Source organism: Mirounga leonina, unplaced genomic scaffold (assembly GCF_011800145.1).
Source record: "Mirounga leonina isolate KUSES-001 unplaced genomic scaffold, KU_Mleo_1.0 Mir_82, whole genome shotgun sequence".
NCBI classification, from domain to species: Eukaryota; Metazoa; Chordata; class Mammalia; order Carnivora; family Phocidae; genus Mirounga; species Mirounga leonina.
This window is the reverse complement of record NW_023270825.1, coordinates 27910182-27928971: the sequence shown is the minus strand read 5'-3', so window position 1 is coordinate 27928971 and position 18790 is coordinate 27910182. Positions and strand designations below refer to the sequence as shown.

The 18790-nt window shown below is 57.8% G+C and overlaps 1 protein-coding gene across 8 annotated transcripts in view; it reads left to right on the top strand.

Moving 5' to 3' along the window:
• Positions 1-18790, top strand: part of PAPLN (papilin, proteoglycan like sulfated glycoprotein) — a 95930-nt gene that overhangs the window by 4802 nt on the left and 72338 nt on the right. For 7 of the 8 annotated variants that reach the window (XM_034993357.1, XM_034993355.1, XM_034993353.1 and 4 more), the window contains 20 exons: positions 390-505; positions 1342-1402; positions 1667-1769; positions 3332-3462; positions 4233-4356; positions 4785-4865; positions 4952-5124; positions 5235-5358; positions 5756-5882; positions 6271-6336; positions 6860-7067; positions 7645-7827; positions 8043-8184; positions 14001-14081; positions 14242-14491; positions 15455-15575; positions 15865-16003; positions 17028-17481; positions 18204-18341; positions 18490-18614. In XM_034993357.1, the coding sequence (XP_034849248.1) occupies positions 390-505; positions 1342-1402; positions 1667-1769; positions 3332-3462; positions 4233-4356; positions 4785-4865; positions 4952-5124; positions 5235-5358; positions 5756-5882; positions 6271-6336; positions 6860-7067; positions 7645-7827; positions 8043-8184; positions 14001-14081; positions 14242-14491; positions 15455-15575; positions 15865-16003; positions 17028-17481; positions 18204-18341; positions 18490-18614 (2947 nt within the window). The remainder of the gene's footprint in view (positions 1-389; positions 506-1341; positions 1403-1666; positions 1770-3331; positions 3463-4232; positions 4357-4784; positions 4866-4951; positions 5125-5234; positions 5359-5755; positions 5883-6270; positions 6337-6859; positions 7068-7644; positions 7828-8042; positions 8185-14000; positions 14082-14241; positions 14492-15454; positions 15576-15864; positions 16004-17027; positions 17482-18203; positions 18342-18489; positions 18615-18790) is intronic. The other variant, XM_034993356.1, reaches the window with a different exon arrangement.

The window sequence follows — 18790 nt, the reverse complement described above, 5'->3', positions numbered from 1 at the left end:
TCAGTCCCGCGCCGCACAGCCAGCTCGCGGTTCGGGGAATCGCGGAGGAACAGAACGTGCCTGTGCCGCCCGTGGCTGCCGCCAAATGTGCGCTCTTTCCTGGGAGAGACGGTGTGGAGGGCATCGGCTCGTGGGCCCTGCCCCCCACAAGTGGATCTCTGCGTGGCGGGTGCTGGGTACAGGAGGCCAGGGCGTGTTGGGGAGGCTCCCAGCTCCTCACGCTGAAAGCTGGCTGAGTCTGTTTGGGGCGCCTGGTGTTTTTGCTCTGGGAGAGAGAATCCCAGGCTCCCAAGGCGAGGGAGGGGGATGATTTTAGGAAGGGGCCCTCTGGTGAGCCCGAGGGGGCTCTGAGTGCCGACTCACACTTCTGAGCGTGTCTTTTCCTCCAGGCTCCCAAGGTGAGGCGGCAGAGCGATACCTGGGGCCCCTGGGGCACCTGGAGCCCCTGCAGCCGGACCTGCGGAGTGGGCATCAGCTTCCGGGAGCGCCCCTGCTTCTCCCAGAGGTAGGGGAGGCTGGGTGGGGCCAGCTTGTTAGAGGACAGGGGGCAGGCTGGTCAGGGGGCAGCTGGTCCTGGGCCTGGGAGAACCCACCGAACCATGGGTTTGTTGTGAGAGCAGCATGGATGGAGTATCAAATCATTTCCCACCAGTCTCTGATTCCAACAATCAGCCTTATTTCAGGAGCGCTAGAGCTGTGCCTGCTTCCCCCACCCCCGAGTCTCCAGTTGCCAATGCTGTCTGGCATGTGCCAGGTGGAGTACATTCTTGGTGAACGAATGAACGATCTTCAATGCCTACCCTGTGCAGTTTCTCTCCCTTCGGCCTCTTTGTTAAGTATAGAGGTCTCCCACTTTAAGTGAGGTATTAAGCACCTACTGTGTGCCCTGCACTCTGATAGGTGCTAGAGAAGGGTGGGGCACAAAACAAGGGGGGTGGTGACCCTTTGCCTGTCAGTGGGTTGAACTCACTATTCTGGAGAACCTCGTGTGAGGACAAGAACCATGAGCTATTACTCCAGCCACCGCATACTCCTTAAATGGCGGAATGACCTTACCAGGTGGGTATACATTACATCTTATTTTATCTCCAGAGGCAGAGTTTGGGTCTTCTCTGGAAATTTGCTATAAGAGGCAAGGTAGCCCCGAGTTAAAGGAACTCCAGGATAGACTTCTGAGTCTAGCTTTTCCAAGTATAAACACAGGGCTCATTATCCCTACCTGAGGGGATCTGTGTGTGTGGGCACCCCTCCTCTGCCCAGAGTGGCCTGCAGGAGAGCCCTAGGAGGAGGAGGGGGTGTTGGTTCGCGGGGTTCGGGTCTTCCCAGTGCTCTCATCCTCAGGAGGGATGGGGGCTCCAGCTGCGTGGGCCCCGCCCGGAGCCACCGCTCTTGCCACACGGAGGTAAAGCCCGCAGGGTGGGGACGTCAGCTTCTGGGACCCCCTACCTTACTGACCTCCCAGTCCCCGGGGCGTCCTCCCGCAGGTGCACCCCCTGCCTTCCTCACTTCCCACCCAGAATGACAGCCTCCCCTCAAGCAGCCCAAAGCCCCTGCAGCTGCTGGGGTGAGGGGGAAGCTGTTGGTGGGGATGGGACAGACCTCCCCAGGAGCAGTGGGGCAGGTGGAGGCCCCACCTGTCCCTCCCTTCCCCGCCGGCCCCCTGCAGAGCTGCCCCGCAGGCACCAGGGACTTCCGGGCCCAGCAGTGTTCCCAGTTCGATGGCCAGGACTTCCAGGGAAGGCGGTACAAGTGGCTGCCCTACTATGGAGGTGAGTGGAGGTCCCAGCGCCCGCAGCCCTGCTGCCGCACCCCTGCCTTGTCCTGTGCTGAGCCCCACCCGTTCCGGATCTCTTCTGTACGTTGACTTTCCATTGCGCAACGCTTCCACCGTATTATAGATGCTCTGTCAAATGCATTTTAAAAACTCGCAGGACTCCCAGCAGGTGCTCATCGCAATACAACGGGGTGGGGGGGTGGTCATTTTGAGGTCTCTCCATCCTTTCTGCCCTCTATACGTTCTCAAACAAAGCCACCAGGCCATGTCTGGGCCATTTTGAGCCCTGCTCTTTTGGCCTGCTCTGGAAGCATTCCTCATGGTGCACAGAGGTCCTCATGATGTGCAGAGGCCATGGGGAGGAGGGGCGCTGGTGGGGCCGGGCCAAGTTTGGGCCAACTGCAGGTTGGGGCTGCAAGGGGCTTGGTATGGCAAGAGTCCATTTACTCAGGATCTCTGGGGCCCAGGGGCTTGCTCTGAGTGGCTTTGAGGAGGGTGGTTAATTTTTAGAGCAATCTAGTTTAAGAAAAAAAACACTTGTGTATAACTAAAGCATTTTAGATGAGTTAGAAGATTCCTCAGGCTACCCCTTCTGAGTATTAGTAGTCACTGCTCATTGCAAATGACTCCTGGATAGTATGGTGCTCTGGCTTCCAAATCAATGAACATTTATATCCTGTGTGTGCTATTGGATGGGGAACACGGTCTTGGCTAGAGGGGTGACCCCAGGGCAGTCTGTTGGCATTCATTGCTCCTCCTGGATAATTTAAATATATCCATATATTTTTTAAAAGATTTATTTATTTGAGAGAGAGAGTGCGCACGCTTGTGTGTGGGCAGGGGCAGAGGGAGAGAGAGAATCCCAAGCAGACTCCACGCCCAGTGCCCTAAATATATCCATATAGGAAAACCAGAACACAGAGGAAAGGGTCACAGAGGGATGCCTTCTCTGTGGTGGAGGTGACCGCACTCCTATTAGCACTTTTGGCTTTTTAAACAATGTGTATATAATATTTAGTTCACTATAAAAATTTAAACCCCTAAATGACCTTGACCCCACACCTTTCATAGGATTTGGTCTAGCATTCCAGTTTAGCCCTTTTCACATTATTTTCTATCTAACACGTATTTGTAATTATTCTGTAGCCCCATTCTACATTGTGTGGGAGAAGCGTCTCCCCATGTTACGTATAGTCCCTGTACTTTACAGCATAGCCCACATGCATAGTGGTCTGTTAATAATTGACTCAGAGGAGCTGATTGTTAACACACAGCCTTATTTATAAGGCTGGACAGACCTCTCCAAGGGGCTAGCTTTTTCCCTATCCTGGGATTTTTCATCCACTTGATCCCCAGAGAGGCCGCAGTTTTGTGAATAGTTGCTTCCCGTGGGGGTTGGGGTGGGATTCTGAGCCACCTGGGAGAGCCGATGCAAGGACTTTCTCTCCCCGCTCGCCCCCCATTTTTGTGCTTCTGGCCCCCGCCCATGCTTCATTGTGCCCAGGATATGACTTGCAGCTTGCTTGGGATCTCAGCTTTCCCCTTTGTCTGCCTCAGCCCCGAACAAGTGCGAACTGAACTGCATTCCCAAGGGGGAGAACTTCTACTTCAAGCACAGGGAGGCTGTCGTGGACGGGACGCCCTGTGAGCCTGGCACCCGGGACGTCTGTGTGGATGGTAGCTGCCGGGTGAGTGGTGATCCTGCCCCCACCCCCCGCCCCGCTGGGGGCTGGCCTGGGGCTTATTGCCGGATGTTTCCCTGCCCTGCACCAGCATGGCCAATGGCTCTCCTGAGCTTGATGTCTTCTCATGACCAGCTTTTAGGTGTCTTTGCATCACAGATGCCCTGTGACCTTCTTCCCTTCGCCCTTTGGAAACTGGCGCCACTGTAGGAGTGATCCTCTGGGTGGCAAGTGACAGAAACGCCACTAAAACTGACAAAGGGGAAGAAAGCCATCGAGGGGTGGGCTGGCTGGCTGCAAGGGGCTGGAAATGTCTCCACGCCTCTGGGCTTTACTCTCCTCTGGGTCAGCACTGGGATCCTGGGAGGTGTGCAGATGGCCACCAGCAGCTCCCAGCTCTGGCTGGAAAGGGCACCCACTTCCCAGGAGTCCCAGCGACCCGGGGTTGCCTCGGCTTTGTTTTGGCTGGGGGTTTCCCGTGAACCACTCTCTTGGAGCAGAGCATGGAACCCATTGACTTGCCCACGCTCTGTCCAAACTGGGAGAGAGGAGGCCCCCAAAGGAAGATGAGGCATTGTTGGCAGAGAAGGGGAGACGGGGGCTGAGCCGGCGGAAGATGTAGACTGTCCGCCACAGGCCAGTTGGAGGGTTCACCGGCCTCAGTGGCTGATGAATAGCTACTGCCCCTCCCTGATCGGAGCGGCGACCCGGGTTCGAATCCTGGTGCGTCTGTGATGCCCTCTGCCGTCTTTCTTCTCCTCATCTCTGCCCGGTAGGTCGTCGGCTGTGACCACAACCTTGACTCCTCAAAGGAGGAGGACAAGTGTCTGCAGTGTGGGGGTGACGGCACGACCTGCTACCCTGTCATGGGCACCTTTGATGCCAATGACCTCAGCAGAGGTGGGAATCCTGGGGGGAGTCCAGGCAGCTGAGGGGAGGGTCTGTCACCTGTCCCTTCCTTGCCTGACTTCTGTTCCAGCTGAGTCACCCTGGTGGCCCTGAGGGGGTCTGATCTGGCACTCAGGTCACAGAGCCTGTCGGCTTGGGCTCGTAAGGACCTCTGCCCACTTATCTGGTGTAAGCGCACCCTGCTGCCGGCTGGATGCCCCTCCTCGCCCCTTCCCGCGGGTCCCCAGCTGTCCCCCCACTTCCCAGTCAGTTCAGCTGCCCCGGCCTGCCCACCCTTCCTAAAGCTGCTTCCCCCCTTCTGGAGGACTCTGCCCCGAGCCCCCGAGCCGCATAGCCCTGCCGGGTCCCGCTTGCCGGTCCCTGAGCCCGGCTGTGCTGCCAGGGGCGTGGGTGGTCCCAGAGCGTCTCTGCCCCCGCAGGCTACAACCAGATCCTCATAATTCCCACGGGGGCCACCAGCATCCGCGTGGAGGAGGCGGCGGCCAGCAGGAATTTCCTGGGTGAGTGCGGTCTGGGGCGAGTCTGGGCCGTGGCCGGGCGGCAGGTCCCTCCGCGGCAGCTCACCCGGCGCCTCACCCCTGCGCAGCGGTGAAGAGCGTGCGCGGCGAATACTACCTCAACGGGCACTGGACCATCGGGGGCGCCTGGGCCCTGCCCGCGGCCAGCACCGTCCTGCACTACGAGCGCGGGGCCGAGGGGGACCTGGCGCCCGAGCGGCTCCTTGCTCGCGGCCCCACCTCCGAGCCCCTGGTCATCGAGGTGAGGGGCTGGGGGGCGGGGGCGGGGGGTGGGCGCCCGGTCCCCCCCCGGAGGCCGAGGGGGGAGGGTCCCCCGGGGGGGCAGGTCTCAGCGAGGACCCTCCCGCACAGCTCCTCAGCCAGGAGCCCAACCCGGGCGTGCGCTACGAGTACCACCTGGCCCTGGGCAGCCCCCCGCCCGGCTTCCGCTGGGGCCACGGCTCGTGGAGTGACTGCAGCGCCGAGTGCGGTGGAGGTGGGCCATTTGCATGTCGTGGGGGTCACGGGGGGGGGGGGACCGCAGGGCTCGGGGACTCCATGAAGGGTCCCCCTTACCCAACCCGGAAGCTAAGAGAACCAGAGGCTTCCCCGAGGTGGCGGAATCCCGGAGGAGACGGCCCTCCGTGGGCAGCAGGGGCCCAGCCCAGCGGGTGACCAGGTGTCGGAGCAGGGCTCCAGCACCTCAGATAACACCCCTCAAGCCTCAGTTTCCTCCTCTGTGAATTGGGGGTGATGATGGCACTTCTCCCAGGGGGTCATTTGAGGCTTAATCAAGACGACACTTGGGATGCGTGCAAAATGGTGCCCAGCCCAGACAATGCATTTGGTGACTGCTGACTGACCACCCGCCCTCAATGGCCGGGCCTCTGCAGGTCACCAGTCCCGCCCGGTGTTCTGCACCACTGACGACGAGGTATACCCCGACCACATGTGCCAGCATCAGCTGCGGCCGGCTGACCGCCGCTCCTGCAGCACTCACCCCTGCCCGCAGACCAAGCGGTAAGGCCCTTGCCAGCCCCTCCCCCCATGGTGGGGCCCAAGCCCTTGGGTGGGAAGGCCGTGGGGTCTCTGGGCTACTCTAGGTGTTGCGCAAACAGGTAGGTGTCCCCGGCTCCCTACACCTGTGGTGGAGTGGGGAGGAGGCAGCTGTAACGGGGGGAAGCAGTGGGGCGGGGGGCATGAGCGGGAGATCCAGGGCTATTCTGTCCGCCCGTGTGTGCCCACTCAGTGTCCAGAGTGTCCAGGCTGGTAGTGGGAGCGAGGGGGAAGGTACTGGAGGCCCTGTCCGAGCCGGCAGGGGACTTGGCTCGACAGATGCCAGGAAGTGGGCCAGGGACTGGGCCAGGGGACCTGTGGGCATCAGTAATGCCTTTGTTCCCACACGAAGGACCTCTTACCTGCACCGGCCCAGAGCGTGGCACCTTGCTGGGGCCCAGCGTGCGTGCAGGAACAGGTAATCTGCAGGCCGCAGGCTCCCTGCCCGGCTGGTGCCATCCTTCCGCCCTCATGGCCTTGGTGGCATCTGGCCTTGCAGGATGGTGCTGGGCTTGGCTTTGCATGGTGCAGCTGGGGCTGCCCTTTCCTCCGGTGCCTCAGGGCCGCTCCACACGTGGGTGAGCATGGCCCCTCTGGGAGATGCCCCCAACAGAGGCAATGGAGTCTGGCTGGGGCTAACAGGGGACCCGGTGAGGAGAACAGGGGATACAGGTGAGGACAGGAAAGCTGGGGCGGGGGGCAGCCAGGCTCTGTGTTGTAGGGACCAGTGCTCGGTGGTGAGAGATGGCAAGCGGGGCGGCGGGGGTGGGGGGGGCTTGGCCTTTTATGCAGAGCGTTCCGCCCCCCACCCGTACAGGCCCAGATGTTAGGACGGGCCAGGTTGGGGGGTCCCCAGTCCGCTCCTGTGTGTGACAGTTGGTGGTCTCTGGACTCCGGCCCTGCTGCTGGGCCAGCCTCACTGGATCCCTGCTCCCTGCCAGCTGGAAGATGGGGCCCTGGTCGCCCTGCTCGGCCTCCTGTGGTGGTGGCTCCCAGTCCCGCTCCGTCTACTGCGTCTCGTCTGATGGGGCTGGTGTCCAGGAGGCCGCCGAGGAGGCGGAGTGTGCAGGCCTGCCTGGGAAGCCCCCCACCACGCGGGCTTGCCACCTGCAGCGCTGTGCAGCCTGGAGGGCAGAGCCCTGGGGAGAGGTGAGGCCTCTGCCCCATGGGGCTGGGGCAGGGTGGGGACGAAATCAGGCGCTGGGACTAGCGACGGGGCTGCAGCAGAGCTGGGCTGGGAAGCTTGGCCTCCACCAGGGAAACAGATGCTGGGAGGTAAAGGGACTTGCTAGGTCGTCTTGAAAGCCGCTGTGGAGGCTGGGACTAGGAGCAGGTGTTTGGACTCCTCCTCCTCCTCCTCCTCCAGGATCCCAGGCAGGGCGGGAAAGGCTTTGTCTTGGCACAAAGGAGCAGCCGGGCGCCTTGCTTTGGGGGTGAGGGAGGAGCCGGCCCTGACGGGGGCTGCTGGTCACCACATCCAGCACCTACATATGTTCAAGTCTCGAACAAGGGAATGTGCAAAGTGTCCCTAAGCTTGGCGTCAGCAGGCGTGGTGTAGGCTACGTGACCTCAGAGGAGTGGCTCAGCGTCTCTGAGCCTGGGAGCTGGGCATGGGCCATAGGGTGCCGTCCACCCTCCCTGCCAGGCGGGGGGGCCTCCAGCTGTCTGACCCCGCATGGCTCCTCTGGGCGAGGACAAGCTCCCGCCGACAGCCGACTCCTTACAGTGCTCTGTCAGCTGCGGCGCTGGCGTCCGGAGGCGGAGCATCACTTGCCAGAGTGAGGAGGGGTCTCTGCTCCATGCTACGGCGTGCTCCTCGGAGGACCGCCCCCCCGTCACTGAACCCTGTGTGCGTGAAGACTGTCCCCCCATCCATGACCAGGCCTGGCATGTGGGCGCCTGGGGCCTAGTGAGTGCTTGCCCACTTCCCCCTCATCCCTGCTGCCCAGTCCTGGGCCCTTGGGTCTCTGGCAGGTGGCTGGACACGTGCCCCATCCCTGGGTCTGACCTGCCTCACCAGGCACCTTCCCCCTACCTCTCTTCCTTGTGGGGACCCCCAGCCTCGGGGTCTCTCTCCTTTTGTGAGCCTGTTCTCTCTTCCCACGCCCACCCCGTGGGCCCCAGTGTTCCAGGAGCTGCAGCGAGGGGACTCGGACGCGCCAGGTCCTCTGTGCCCTCAGGCCAGCCAGTCGCTGCGGGAGCCTGCGGCTGTCCAAGCCCGGGGAGGTGGAGCCCTGTAACTCACAGCCCTGCCATCTTCCTCCAGGTGAGGGCGGGGTGTGGGTGCAAGGGGGAGAGGCCGTGCGGGCCCCACCTGTCTCCCCTGCGCCAGGGTCCCCCCCCCCGCAATGCTCCCTCGGCAGAGTGCCCGTCTGTGCCGCCTCACGGGCCGGCCCGTTTGCCCAGCAGAGGCGGCATCCTTCACCCCCGGAGCCCACGTACCGGCCATCCATCTCGAGTGGGTTTCCTCGGGCCGCAGCGATCGTGTGCGGCTTGTCAGGCCTACTAGCTCGGAGCTCCTTGAGGGCCAGGTCCCTGACTTCCTCCTTGCTATTTATACCTTCCCCCCCCCCCGACCCCTGCCGCCCCAAGAACTTAGCACGAGCTGGGTATTCAGTAAATGTTTATTGAGTGACTGAGTGAGTACGCACTGCTCCTGCCTTTGTCTTCCCCTTCTCCTCACCCCCAACCCCACTGGCAAAGAAGACGTCCCAGGCCTGAGGAACTGCAGCACGAAGGGCCCGGGGCCAGTACTTGCTTGGTGTGAGGATGTGATATTGAGGAAGAACGTGGGTTGGGGCTCAGCTGAGGGGGGTGGATGGTGGCCTTCTGCTACCGCAGGGAGGTGTGTCTGGCCCGGATGTGCTAGTGCTGGGGGCCCCGTGAGCCAGGATGGTAGAGTTCCAAGGGAGGCATGGGGCACGGTGGCTGAGAACCAGCGGCCTGAACTTGACAGTTCAGTCTACTCCATTGCTGACCAGCGGTGTGGCCCTGGGCAAGCACCTCTCCTCTCTGAATCTCGATTTGCCCATCTGTACAATGGGGTTAATAGGAGTGCTTTTCTTACAGTGAGTCAGTTGGCACTGTGTCTGAACACACAGAGCTTGGTAAGCAAAGGGTCGGTAGTGGTGGTGGTGGTGAGGCCATGTGGGGGCCCCGGGGTCAGGCTCCTGCGGTGCCTCAGCCTGGCCTGGCCCTTGTGGGGCACGAGCAGGAGGTTCCTCCTGGAGCCATGGATGCCTTCCTGGAAGAGGTGGCCCTGAGCCTGCCCCCAGAGAGGCATTCACATAGGTAGCAAGGAAAGAAACAAAGCATTTCAGCCCAGGCTGAATTGTAAAAGAAATAACCTTAATGGCTATTTTTATAAAATAATCTATGTTCATTGTGGAAAATTTGGAGAAATTAGGAAAGCAGCATAGAAATGGAAATTGCCCTGATCCCATGCTTTAGTGGGATCCAGTCATTAGTGGGCTTTGTTACATATGCCGAATGCTCTGGGCGCTTTTCCCTGTTAGAGCCACTTGGTGGGTGAACATTTTTCAGCTTCATGATTTCTCTACATTAGTCCACGATGGGCCGGAAGTTAGAATTTAGGTGGTTTCTAGGGCGCTTGGGTGGCTCAGATGGTTAAGCATCTGACTCTTGATCTCAGCTCCGGTCTTGATTTCAGGGTCCTGAGTTCAGGCCCGGCATTGGGCTCCACGCTGGGTGTGGAGCCGACGTAAAAAGAAAAAAAAAATTACATTTAAGGAGCTCCTGGCTGGTTCAGTCAGAAGAGTGTGCGACTCTTGATCTTGGGGTTGTGAATTTGAGCCCCATGTTGGGTGTAGAGATTGTTTAAAAAAATTTTTTTTAAGGATTTATTTATTTGAGAGAGAGAGAGAAAGAACGCCAGTGGGGGAGGGGCGGAGGGAGAGGGAGACAAACAGACTCCCTGCTGAGCAGAGAGCTCTACGCAGGGCTTGCCCCCAGGATCCTGGGATCATGACCTAAGCCGAAATCAAGAGTTTGTCGCTTAACTGACTGAGCCACCCAGGTACCCCTAAAATTTTTTTATTTAAATAATGTTTTATATTAACCCAATTAAATATTTTTAATATGTAATCAGTATAAGAATTATGAATAGGATATTTTACATTCTTTTTTCACAAGATTAAAAAAATAAATCTTCCAAAACCAATGTATTTATTGTTCACATAGCATATCTTAATTCAGATGCAAAATTTCACTGGCATACTTGATCTATATTTAGATTTTATAGAATGTGCAGTTGGAAAAGTAGATTCACACACCCAAGTTGTTCCAAGCGTACTGAAGCATTTTCTAATAAATGAATCAAGCGTCACTTTAAAATTAATTCTGATTAGAATAAATGTAAAACGTAGTTTCTCAGTCACTCTGGTCACATTTCAAGTACTCAGTAGCTCTGAGTGAGGCCAGCAGGGGCCCCAGAACCCGTCCTAGGCCAAGGACGTGGGGGTGGTGGCAGGAGGTCTGTCCTGGGGACCTCAGGCTGGGCTGCAGATTAAATTTGTCTAATAGGCCCAGGGGAGCCACTGAAGCTTTGGAGCTCAACAGTGATACCATGAAAGGTCTTGAGGAGGACAGGCGTGGCGCCTGCCCGAGGGCCAAACTGAAGTGGAGCCGGTTGGAGTGGGAGCCTGGTGGGGAGCAGGCTGCAGAAATCCAAGGGCCAGCAAGAGTTGTGAAAACGGAGGGCCAGGCACTTGCCCAGCAGAGCCTGGTGCCCGGAGGGTGCGCGGGAAGTGGTGCTGCACTTGAAGCCTGGGAAGGTGGAAGAGAAGAAGCTAGGGGCCTATTCCCAGGCTGGCTGGGGCCTGGGACTGCAGCGCTGGAGGTGGGAGGTGCTGGCCGGCGATGGTGGAACTGGGGAGAGAATGTGCATCTGCCTCGTCCCAGGGCTTGGCCTGGGCAGGATAGGCAGTGAAATGAAAGCAAAGATTTTACTGCATATCTACTAGATTTTTCCAACCCTAAATTATTTTTTAAGTATTTTCTAGGGACTGGCAAGATGTAGTCCAGAGGGGGATGGAATTTTCACTTTTTTTTTTTTCTTTAAGACTTTATTTATTTGAGAGAGCATGTGAGAGCAGGGTGGAGGGGAGCAGAGGGAGAGGGAGAAGCAGGGAGCCCAATCCCAGATCCCAGGATCCTGGGATCGTGACCTGAGCTGACGGCAGACGCTTAACCAACTGAGCCACCCAGGTGCCCCTTCACTACTTTTATATAACTACTCCATTATGTAGTAGTATGCTTACTGTGGAAAATTTGAAATGCACCAACAAATAGAAGGAGGGGACCCCCACCACCTGCTGCCCTCCCCCCCCACTCCGGGTGCTTGGAACCATGCGCATTTTGGGGCATGTCCTCTTATGCATCATTACAAAAATTCCTGTCATCCATATTTACTCAGTCTTTTGCATTTTTTTCTCCATTTTATGATGAAAAATCTTTTTAGTAACTTGGAAGTGGTTAAATATCATATACCATAAAATTCACCCACTCTAACGGTAATTCATGATTTTTAGTAAGTTTACCAAGTTGGACAATAAAATGGTAAAAATTTTTTTTTTCCTGTTTCTGAGCAGCCCCTAATCTGATTCCCCATGCTGGGAAGACAGGCCTGCTTATTTGTTTATTTGTTTGTTTAATTCCAGTACAGTTAATACACAGTGTTGTATTAGTTTCAGGTATACAACATAGTGATTCAGCAATTCTGTACTCAGTTCTCATCATGATAAGTTCCCTCTTAATCCCCTTTACCCACACCCCCCTCCACCTCCCCTCCGCTAACCATTGGTGTGTTCTCTCTAGCTAAGAGCCTGGTTTTTGTTTGTCTCTTTTTTCTCTGTTGGTTTTGTTTCTTAAATTCCACATATGATTGAAATCATTCAGTGTTTATCTTTCTCTGACTTATTTTGCTTAGCATGATACTCTCTAGATCCATCCATGTTGTTGCAAGTGATGAGATTTCATTCTTTTTTATGGCTGAGTACTATTCCATTGTGTGTGTGTGTGTGTGTGTATCACTTTGTCTTTATCCATTCATCTGTGGATAGACACTTAGGCTGCTTCTATATTTTGACTATTATAAATGCTGCTATAGACAGAGGTGCATATATTTTTTTGAATTAGTGTTTTCGTATTTGGGTAAATAGTAGTGGAATTACATGGTAATGCTACTTTTAATTTTTTTTTTTAAAGATTTTATTTATTTATTTGAGAGAGAGAATGAGATAGAGAGCATGAGAGGGGGGAGGGTCAGAGAGAGAAGCAGACTCCCCGCCAAGCAGGGAGCCCGACGCGGGACTCGATCCCGGGACTCCAGGATCATGACCTGAGCCGAAGGCAGTCGCTTAACCAACTGAGCCACCCAGGCGCCCTACTTTTAATTTTTTGAGGAAGGATGGTGAAAAATTTTAAACATACAGAGTTGTTTGAAGTAGTTGAACTGCGGAAGCAGCCATGTACCCACACCTAAATTCTATAATGGCTGTTTAGTTATATGTGCTTTTTCATGATCCACTCCTTTTGTTCCTTCATCTATCATTCAAATTGTGTGTGTGTGTGTATGTGTGTTTAAAATGATCCAGTTGTTTTTAATATGGAATTTTTTTCTTGAGGTGCAGTTCACAAAACATACATTTAATCATGGTAAAGCTAATGCTTTGGTGTTATTTTGCATACTCACGATGTACAAACACCATATTTTATCACCCATAAAAGCTCCCTGTACGCCTTAACTGATCACTCCCCACTATCCCTAACCTCCTTCCTTGGTAACCGGAGCTGCCCTCTGTCTTGTCGGATTTGCCTATCCTGGAAATACCGTGTAAAAGGGGTAGCACAGCTTTCGTGCCCGCCTCTTTCACCCGGCGGAGTGCTGTTGAGGTTCATCCGGGCTGGGGCCTGGATACATCGGCATTTCGTCCTTTTTATGGCTGATAGCAATTCTATGGGTATACCACGACCTGCTTATTCTTTCATCAGCTCATATATATTTGGGTTGTTTCCAGCTTTTGGCTCTAATGAATACAACTGCTATAAACGCTCATGTACGAGTTTCTGGGTCAACCTATGTTTTCATTTCTCTTGGGTACATACCCAGGAGTGGAACTGCTGGGCTCTATGAGGACTCTGTGTTTAACTTTTGGAGGAATTGCCAAACTGTTTCCACGGTGGCCGTACCAATTTACATTTCCATCTGCAACGCCTGAGGCTTCCAGTTTGTCTACATCCTCACCAGCACTTACTATTTCAGCCTTTTTGATTAGAGCCCTCCTAGTGGGTGTGAAGGAGGAGCTCCTTGTGGCTTTGATTTGCATTTCCCTAATGAGTGATGATAGTGAGCATCTTTTCATGTGCTTGTTGGTCCTTTGTATATTTTCTTTGGAGAAATGTCTGTTTAAGTTCTTTGCCCAATTTTAATTTTTTTTAATTTCTTTTTTAAGATTTTATTATTTATTTATTTTTTTAAAGATTTTATTTATTTGACAGAGAGAGACACAGCGAGAGAGGGAACACAAGCAGGGGGAGTGGCAGAGGGAGAAGCAGGCTTCCCGCTGAGCAGGGAGCCCGATGCGGGGCTCGATCCCAGGACCCTGGGACCGTGACCTGAGCCGAAGGCAGACGCTTAATGACTGAGCCACCCAGGCGCCCCTCTTTTTTAAGATTTTAAAATAATCTCTGCACCCACCATGGGGCTCGAACTCATGACCCCAAGATCAAGAGTCACGTGCTCTACCGACTGAGCCAACCAGGCACCCCACTTTGCCCATTTTTTAATTGGATTGTTTGTGTTTTCATCAATTCAATCTAGTTGGGATCAAACATAGATACTAATTTTATATCTGGCTTTTCTTTTTGCTGGACATGTAACATTAGCTTTTTCTAAGTGACTAAAGACTCTTGAAACATGGGAAGGGTGTTTTATGAAATCACAGGTCTGCTCATTTTCACTTCCGCTGTCCTGGGTGCCCCAGGCCTTGCCTGAGCAGTGGGGTGGGAGCACATGGTGGTTAGGGTGGCCACTGCTCAGGCCTGACTCTCTGCTCCCTGCAGAAGTCCCCAGCATGCAGGACGTGCACGTCAGCTCCAGGGATCCCCGGATGTCTTTGGGCCCTCAGGTGGCCCCCACCTCAGGTGAGAAGCTCAGTGGAAGCCCCCAACCCAGAGCCCAGGAGATGGAGGTTGAAGGTGGGGCAGGTGGTTTAGGGGGGATGGAAAAGGTAGGTCTGGTGTGGACAGATGGAGGTGAGCAGCCAGGTGGAGACTGCAGGTATCTTTTCCTTCTTCTTCCTAGATTCCAGAGACCAGTGGTGGCTCCCCCAGGAGCAACCCTCAGTCCAGGGTAATCCCAGAAGAGCCCAGGGCCTTCACCTGCCAGGCCTAGCCCCCTCTCTGCCACAGTCCCCACACCGGCAGCCCCTGCGGTCTGGCTTGGCACCCCAAGACTGCAGACAGAGCCCCTATGGGTGCTGCCCTGATGGCCACACCACGTCTCTGGGGCCGCAGCGGCAGGGCTGCCCTGGGACCTCATGTCAGCAGAGCAGGTAGGAGCCTCTTCCTCTTTACCAGGTCAGAGAGGGAAAAGTGTGTGTGTTGGTGGGGGTGGTATCTGATGGGCAGGGCCACGCCTGCGCAGGGAGGGTGGAGGGGGTTTTGCAGAGCTCAGGACTGGGACTCTGGAGGTGTCTTCTGGCTTCCCTGCTTGTGCCGTCTTGCGGACTCTGCTTCCTGTCGCTGATCTCCCTAATGTGCAGAGTGGGGGTAAAAATCTCCGCTCTTGCTACGGAAGTCGGCCTGTGGAGGTGTAGCCTGAGGCTCTGGGAAGAAGGCACATGGGATATCATTCTAGCGTTCAGATCCAAAGCAGTCTGCCAGTCTCTCTGGGGCTGGGATGCTCAGAGCGCAGACTTTGGGGCCAGCAGCCTGGGAGCCGGGCAGGATTCCCAGCTCAGTCACTTACCAGCCACGTGCTGGGTGATGGGGGCAAGTTCCTTAACTTCTCTGATCTTGGCTTCCTCTGCCGAGATGTGGGAACCGTGACAGCCCCCGGCTGGGGTTGCTGTGAGATCGGAACAGTCCCATGGTGCCTGGGGCGTGGAAGGTGCTCTGATGCGTTCCTCCTTCACCTTCCTTCCCCACTCCTGGCTGATGGAGCTGTGATTTTGTAAAGCCTCCCTGGGGACCCGCTATGTGGGCAGGCTCAGTGAGTCTCCACCTTGGTTTCGGGGTGGGGGAGGGGAGTTGAGGATCCGTCAGGTATCAGGGCAGCGGCTCTGCCTGCTGGGTTTCTGCTGCCTCCGTGGCAGCCGCTGGGTGGTTGGGGGACGCGGCAGAGCCTCGGCACGTGGAATGGTCGGGCCCGGGTGCGGGGCCACGCTGTCTCCCGCTCGAGTCCTCAGCTGCTCGGCCCCCAGCGCGGGCAGCCTCAGAGCCTGGGTCCCAGGATGCTGGGAGGGTCGGCCATCAGGGCTGGTTGGTGAGCAGACAGCCGTGTGGTGCTTGTCTAGGTACGGGTGCTGCCCCGACGGGGTGTCTGTGGCTGAGGGGCCCTGGCACGCTGGCTGCGCAGGGTCTTACAGCAGTGACAACGTGGCGCGAAGGCCGGGGTCAAGAGCAGTGGCTTTCTCAGTAAGTGTCGGTCACACAGGGGGGCGGTGTGGGGGGGCGGGAATCCAGCCCCCAAGCCTGCTCAGCGCCACTGTGACCCGGGCTGTCTGTAACTTGGGCTTGGGAGAAAGGAGGTCCCTGCTGGCTGCTGGCCCACAGGGCTTCTGAGACGGGCCTGGGCTGGAGATGGGGTGGCGTGTGCAGGGGGCTTCGTCTGACCTTCCCCGGGCCTCTGAGCTCCCCTGGGGCTGGGGTTCTGCATCATGGGCTCCTGCCCCTGCCCCTCCCTCTTCCTGTCCTCCCTCCCCAGGCCCCCACGGCCCACCGGCCCCAGGCTCAGCAGAACGAGCCCCCTGAGTGCCGGGGCTCCCAGTTCGGCTGCTGCTATGACGGGGTGGCCACTGCGGCCGGCCCTCTGGGGGAAGGCTGCGGGGGCCAGCCCAGCTACGGTGAGTGGGTGTCCCGGCACGCTTCCTGGTGAGTGGGCTCCGGCCCCCCTTTGCCCCCCACACCTCCACTGGGCCCCCACCTGGAGCTTCCTACTAGCTCAGTGATTCATTCATTTCTTCAGATGTTTACTGCTCACTTACTAGGCGCCAGGTCCAAGGACGGGGCCATGTTGTTCTCGTTCCCAACAGTTTGCCCTTGAGACCACCTGCCTGCTTGTGGGAAGCGAGGAGAGCTGGGGCAGGGCCCCCACAGAGAAGGAGGGCTTGTCCTGGCCCCCACCCCCTTGGGGCTCAGCGCCCTCTAGAGGCAGAGATGGAATGGTGGTCAGTGCCAGGATGGACAGGGGTGTCCCCACCGTGCCTGGGATGAGTCCTGGAGGGAGGTCGCCGAGGCAGGAGCATGTGTGGGCGGCACTGCCAGGGACTGTCAGGGAGACCTCAAAAGCCAGATGGGCTGATGGTCAGGGTCTGCAGGAGGCTGGGTCCCTGGGGGGGCTTTAAGCAGGGGCCAGCCACGTTCACGCAGAGAGGTAGAGTGGGCCGTGCTGGGGAGGTGGGCGGTTGGAACAGGCAGGCTGGGGGCAGCTGCAGGTGGGCTCGAGGCTGGTGAGGGGTCCTGGGAACAAAGGCGGGCCCCTCACAGGGCACCTTCACAGATGTCCCTGGGAGCCGAGGGCTGGGTTCTTATGAGCCAGGCCCTTGGGCTGCTCTGTGCGTGCACTCTCGGGACCTGAGTCAGGCATGGGGAGGGGAGGGGCATGAGGGGGCCAGTCCAGGTTGCTCATGGCCCTGACCTTCTGGAGGGCTCTAGTTCTGTGGGTGGAGCCCAGGTAGGTCTGGGCAGTGAGCAGACTCTGCCCCCAGGGCCAGGTCAGGGGTCTGGGCAGGGGTGTAGACGTGCTCTGTGAGCTGGGAAGGGCCTGGCTCCTAAGTCCGAGGCGGAGGGGATGGTGGGCCCTTGCTGGCAGGGCTCTGCTGGGCAGCATCCTCGGCTTGATGACACGCACCCTCCCTGTCCCCTCAGCCTACCCTGTGCGGTGCCTGCTGCCCAGCGCCCACGGCTCCTGCGCGGACTGGGCCGCCCGCTGGTACTTCGTCCCCTCTGTGGGCCAGTGTAACCGCTTCTGGTACGGCGGGTGCCACGGCAACGGCAATAACTTTGCCTCTGAGGAGGAGTGCATAAGCAGCTGCCGGGGGCCGCACGCTGGGCCCCGCTGGCCCGAGCCGGGGGCCTCTGGCCCGAGCATCCGCGCAGATGGTGGCGGCAGCCGTCCTGGAGGCCAGCTGGAGGCCAGCTGGCCCGGGACGGGGGCCACAGTCCCGACGAAGCTCTTGCCTTCCGGTGGCCTCGGGTGGCGAGACCAAGAGCCTGGGGCGTTTGGAGAACGGCCCTGGGGCGGAGAGCTCGGGCCCCCAACCCCTGGCCTGGGCGGAGATGCGGGGCGACCAGTGCCACCCTCCCACAGCTCCCCCTACAGGTGAGGCCTACCTTCCCCGGGGTCAGGGGCTGCACCTGTGGGAGCTAAAACCCTGAGGTCTGCAGGCCCTCCCTCCCCATCCCTAACCTCAAGTCCTCCAAACAGCCCTGCCTGGAGGGCCCCGGTCCTGTCGTTGTACACATGGGGAAGCTGGCGTTGGAGACAGGAGACTTGCCAGTAGATGGTGCTGCCATCTTGGTCAGACCTTGCCCGTACACCCCGGGCCTGTCTAGTCGGGAAAGCTTGCAGGCTTCGTGACCTTCGGCAAGTCCTCCAGCTTCTCCAAGCCTCAGTTTCTTGACCTATAAAATGGTGATATTCTTAGATTTAGTGTGGGTTCCACAGTCTTGGGACTGAGTCATGAGAGCTTTGGGGAGAGTAAAAACAAAATAAAACTTTAAATTCCGAAGAGGTCGAGCATGTGGTTTAGTTCCCCACATGGACCTGACGTGAGCAATCTGTCCCGGCCCCTCCATGCTCTGGGCTTTGCGCCCACTCTGCCGCTGTCACAGGACCAGGCTGAGGTAGCAACGTCCAAGGGCGTGTGGGGAGGATGGAGAGGGGGGATTCCCGAGGCCATGGGCTTCTGGAGCTGCCCCCGAAAGTGCTGGAGACAGGATGGGTGCCCAGCTCTCTGTGGTGGGACACTGATAAAGGGGAGTCTCCAGTCCTGGCACTCAAGCCAGCAGTGCGGGTCCTCACGGCCGCCCCCCGCCCCCCAGGGTCAGCTTGGCAGGCCCGGAGCCGTCCCTGGTGCAGGCCCCCCGGGGGCAGTTGGTGCAGCTCCTCTGCCAAGATGACATGCCCCTGGAGCCCCATGCCAGGTGGCAGAAAGACGGGCAGCCCATCTCCTCCGACAGGTATGTGTGTGGCAGCCCCCTGATGTCCCCGGGATGGGAGTGTGCACGCAGGGCTACCGTCCCCTCTGGTAGGAGCGCTGGGGCCAGAGGTGGGCTAGGCTTATTGTCCTCAGGAGCCCAGAGCTCAGGCACCCACCTCTTCACTCAGGCACAAGCCGCAGCCTGATGGCTCCCTGGTCATCAGTCCCCTGCGGGCAGAGGATGCTGGCATCTACAGCTGTGGCAGCGGCCGGCCAGGCCGTGACTCTCAGAAGATCCAGCTTCGTGTCACAGGTCTCTGCCCCGGGGATTCCCATGGGCCCCACGCAGGAGGGCCTGGCTGGGAGGCCTGAGCCAGGTGCTCCCACACTGGAGGGGCCCTTCCTGCTGGCAGGGACCGTGCTCCGCAAGGGCCGAGGTGGAGGTCCTGCCCCTTGTGGCGCTCATTTTTCCACATGTCCCTGGCCAGC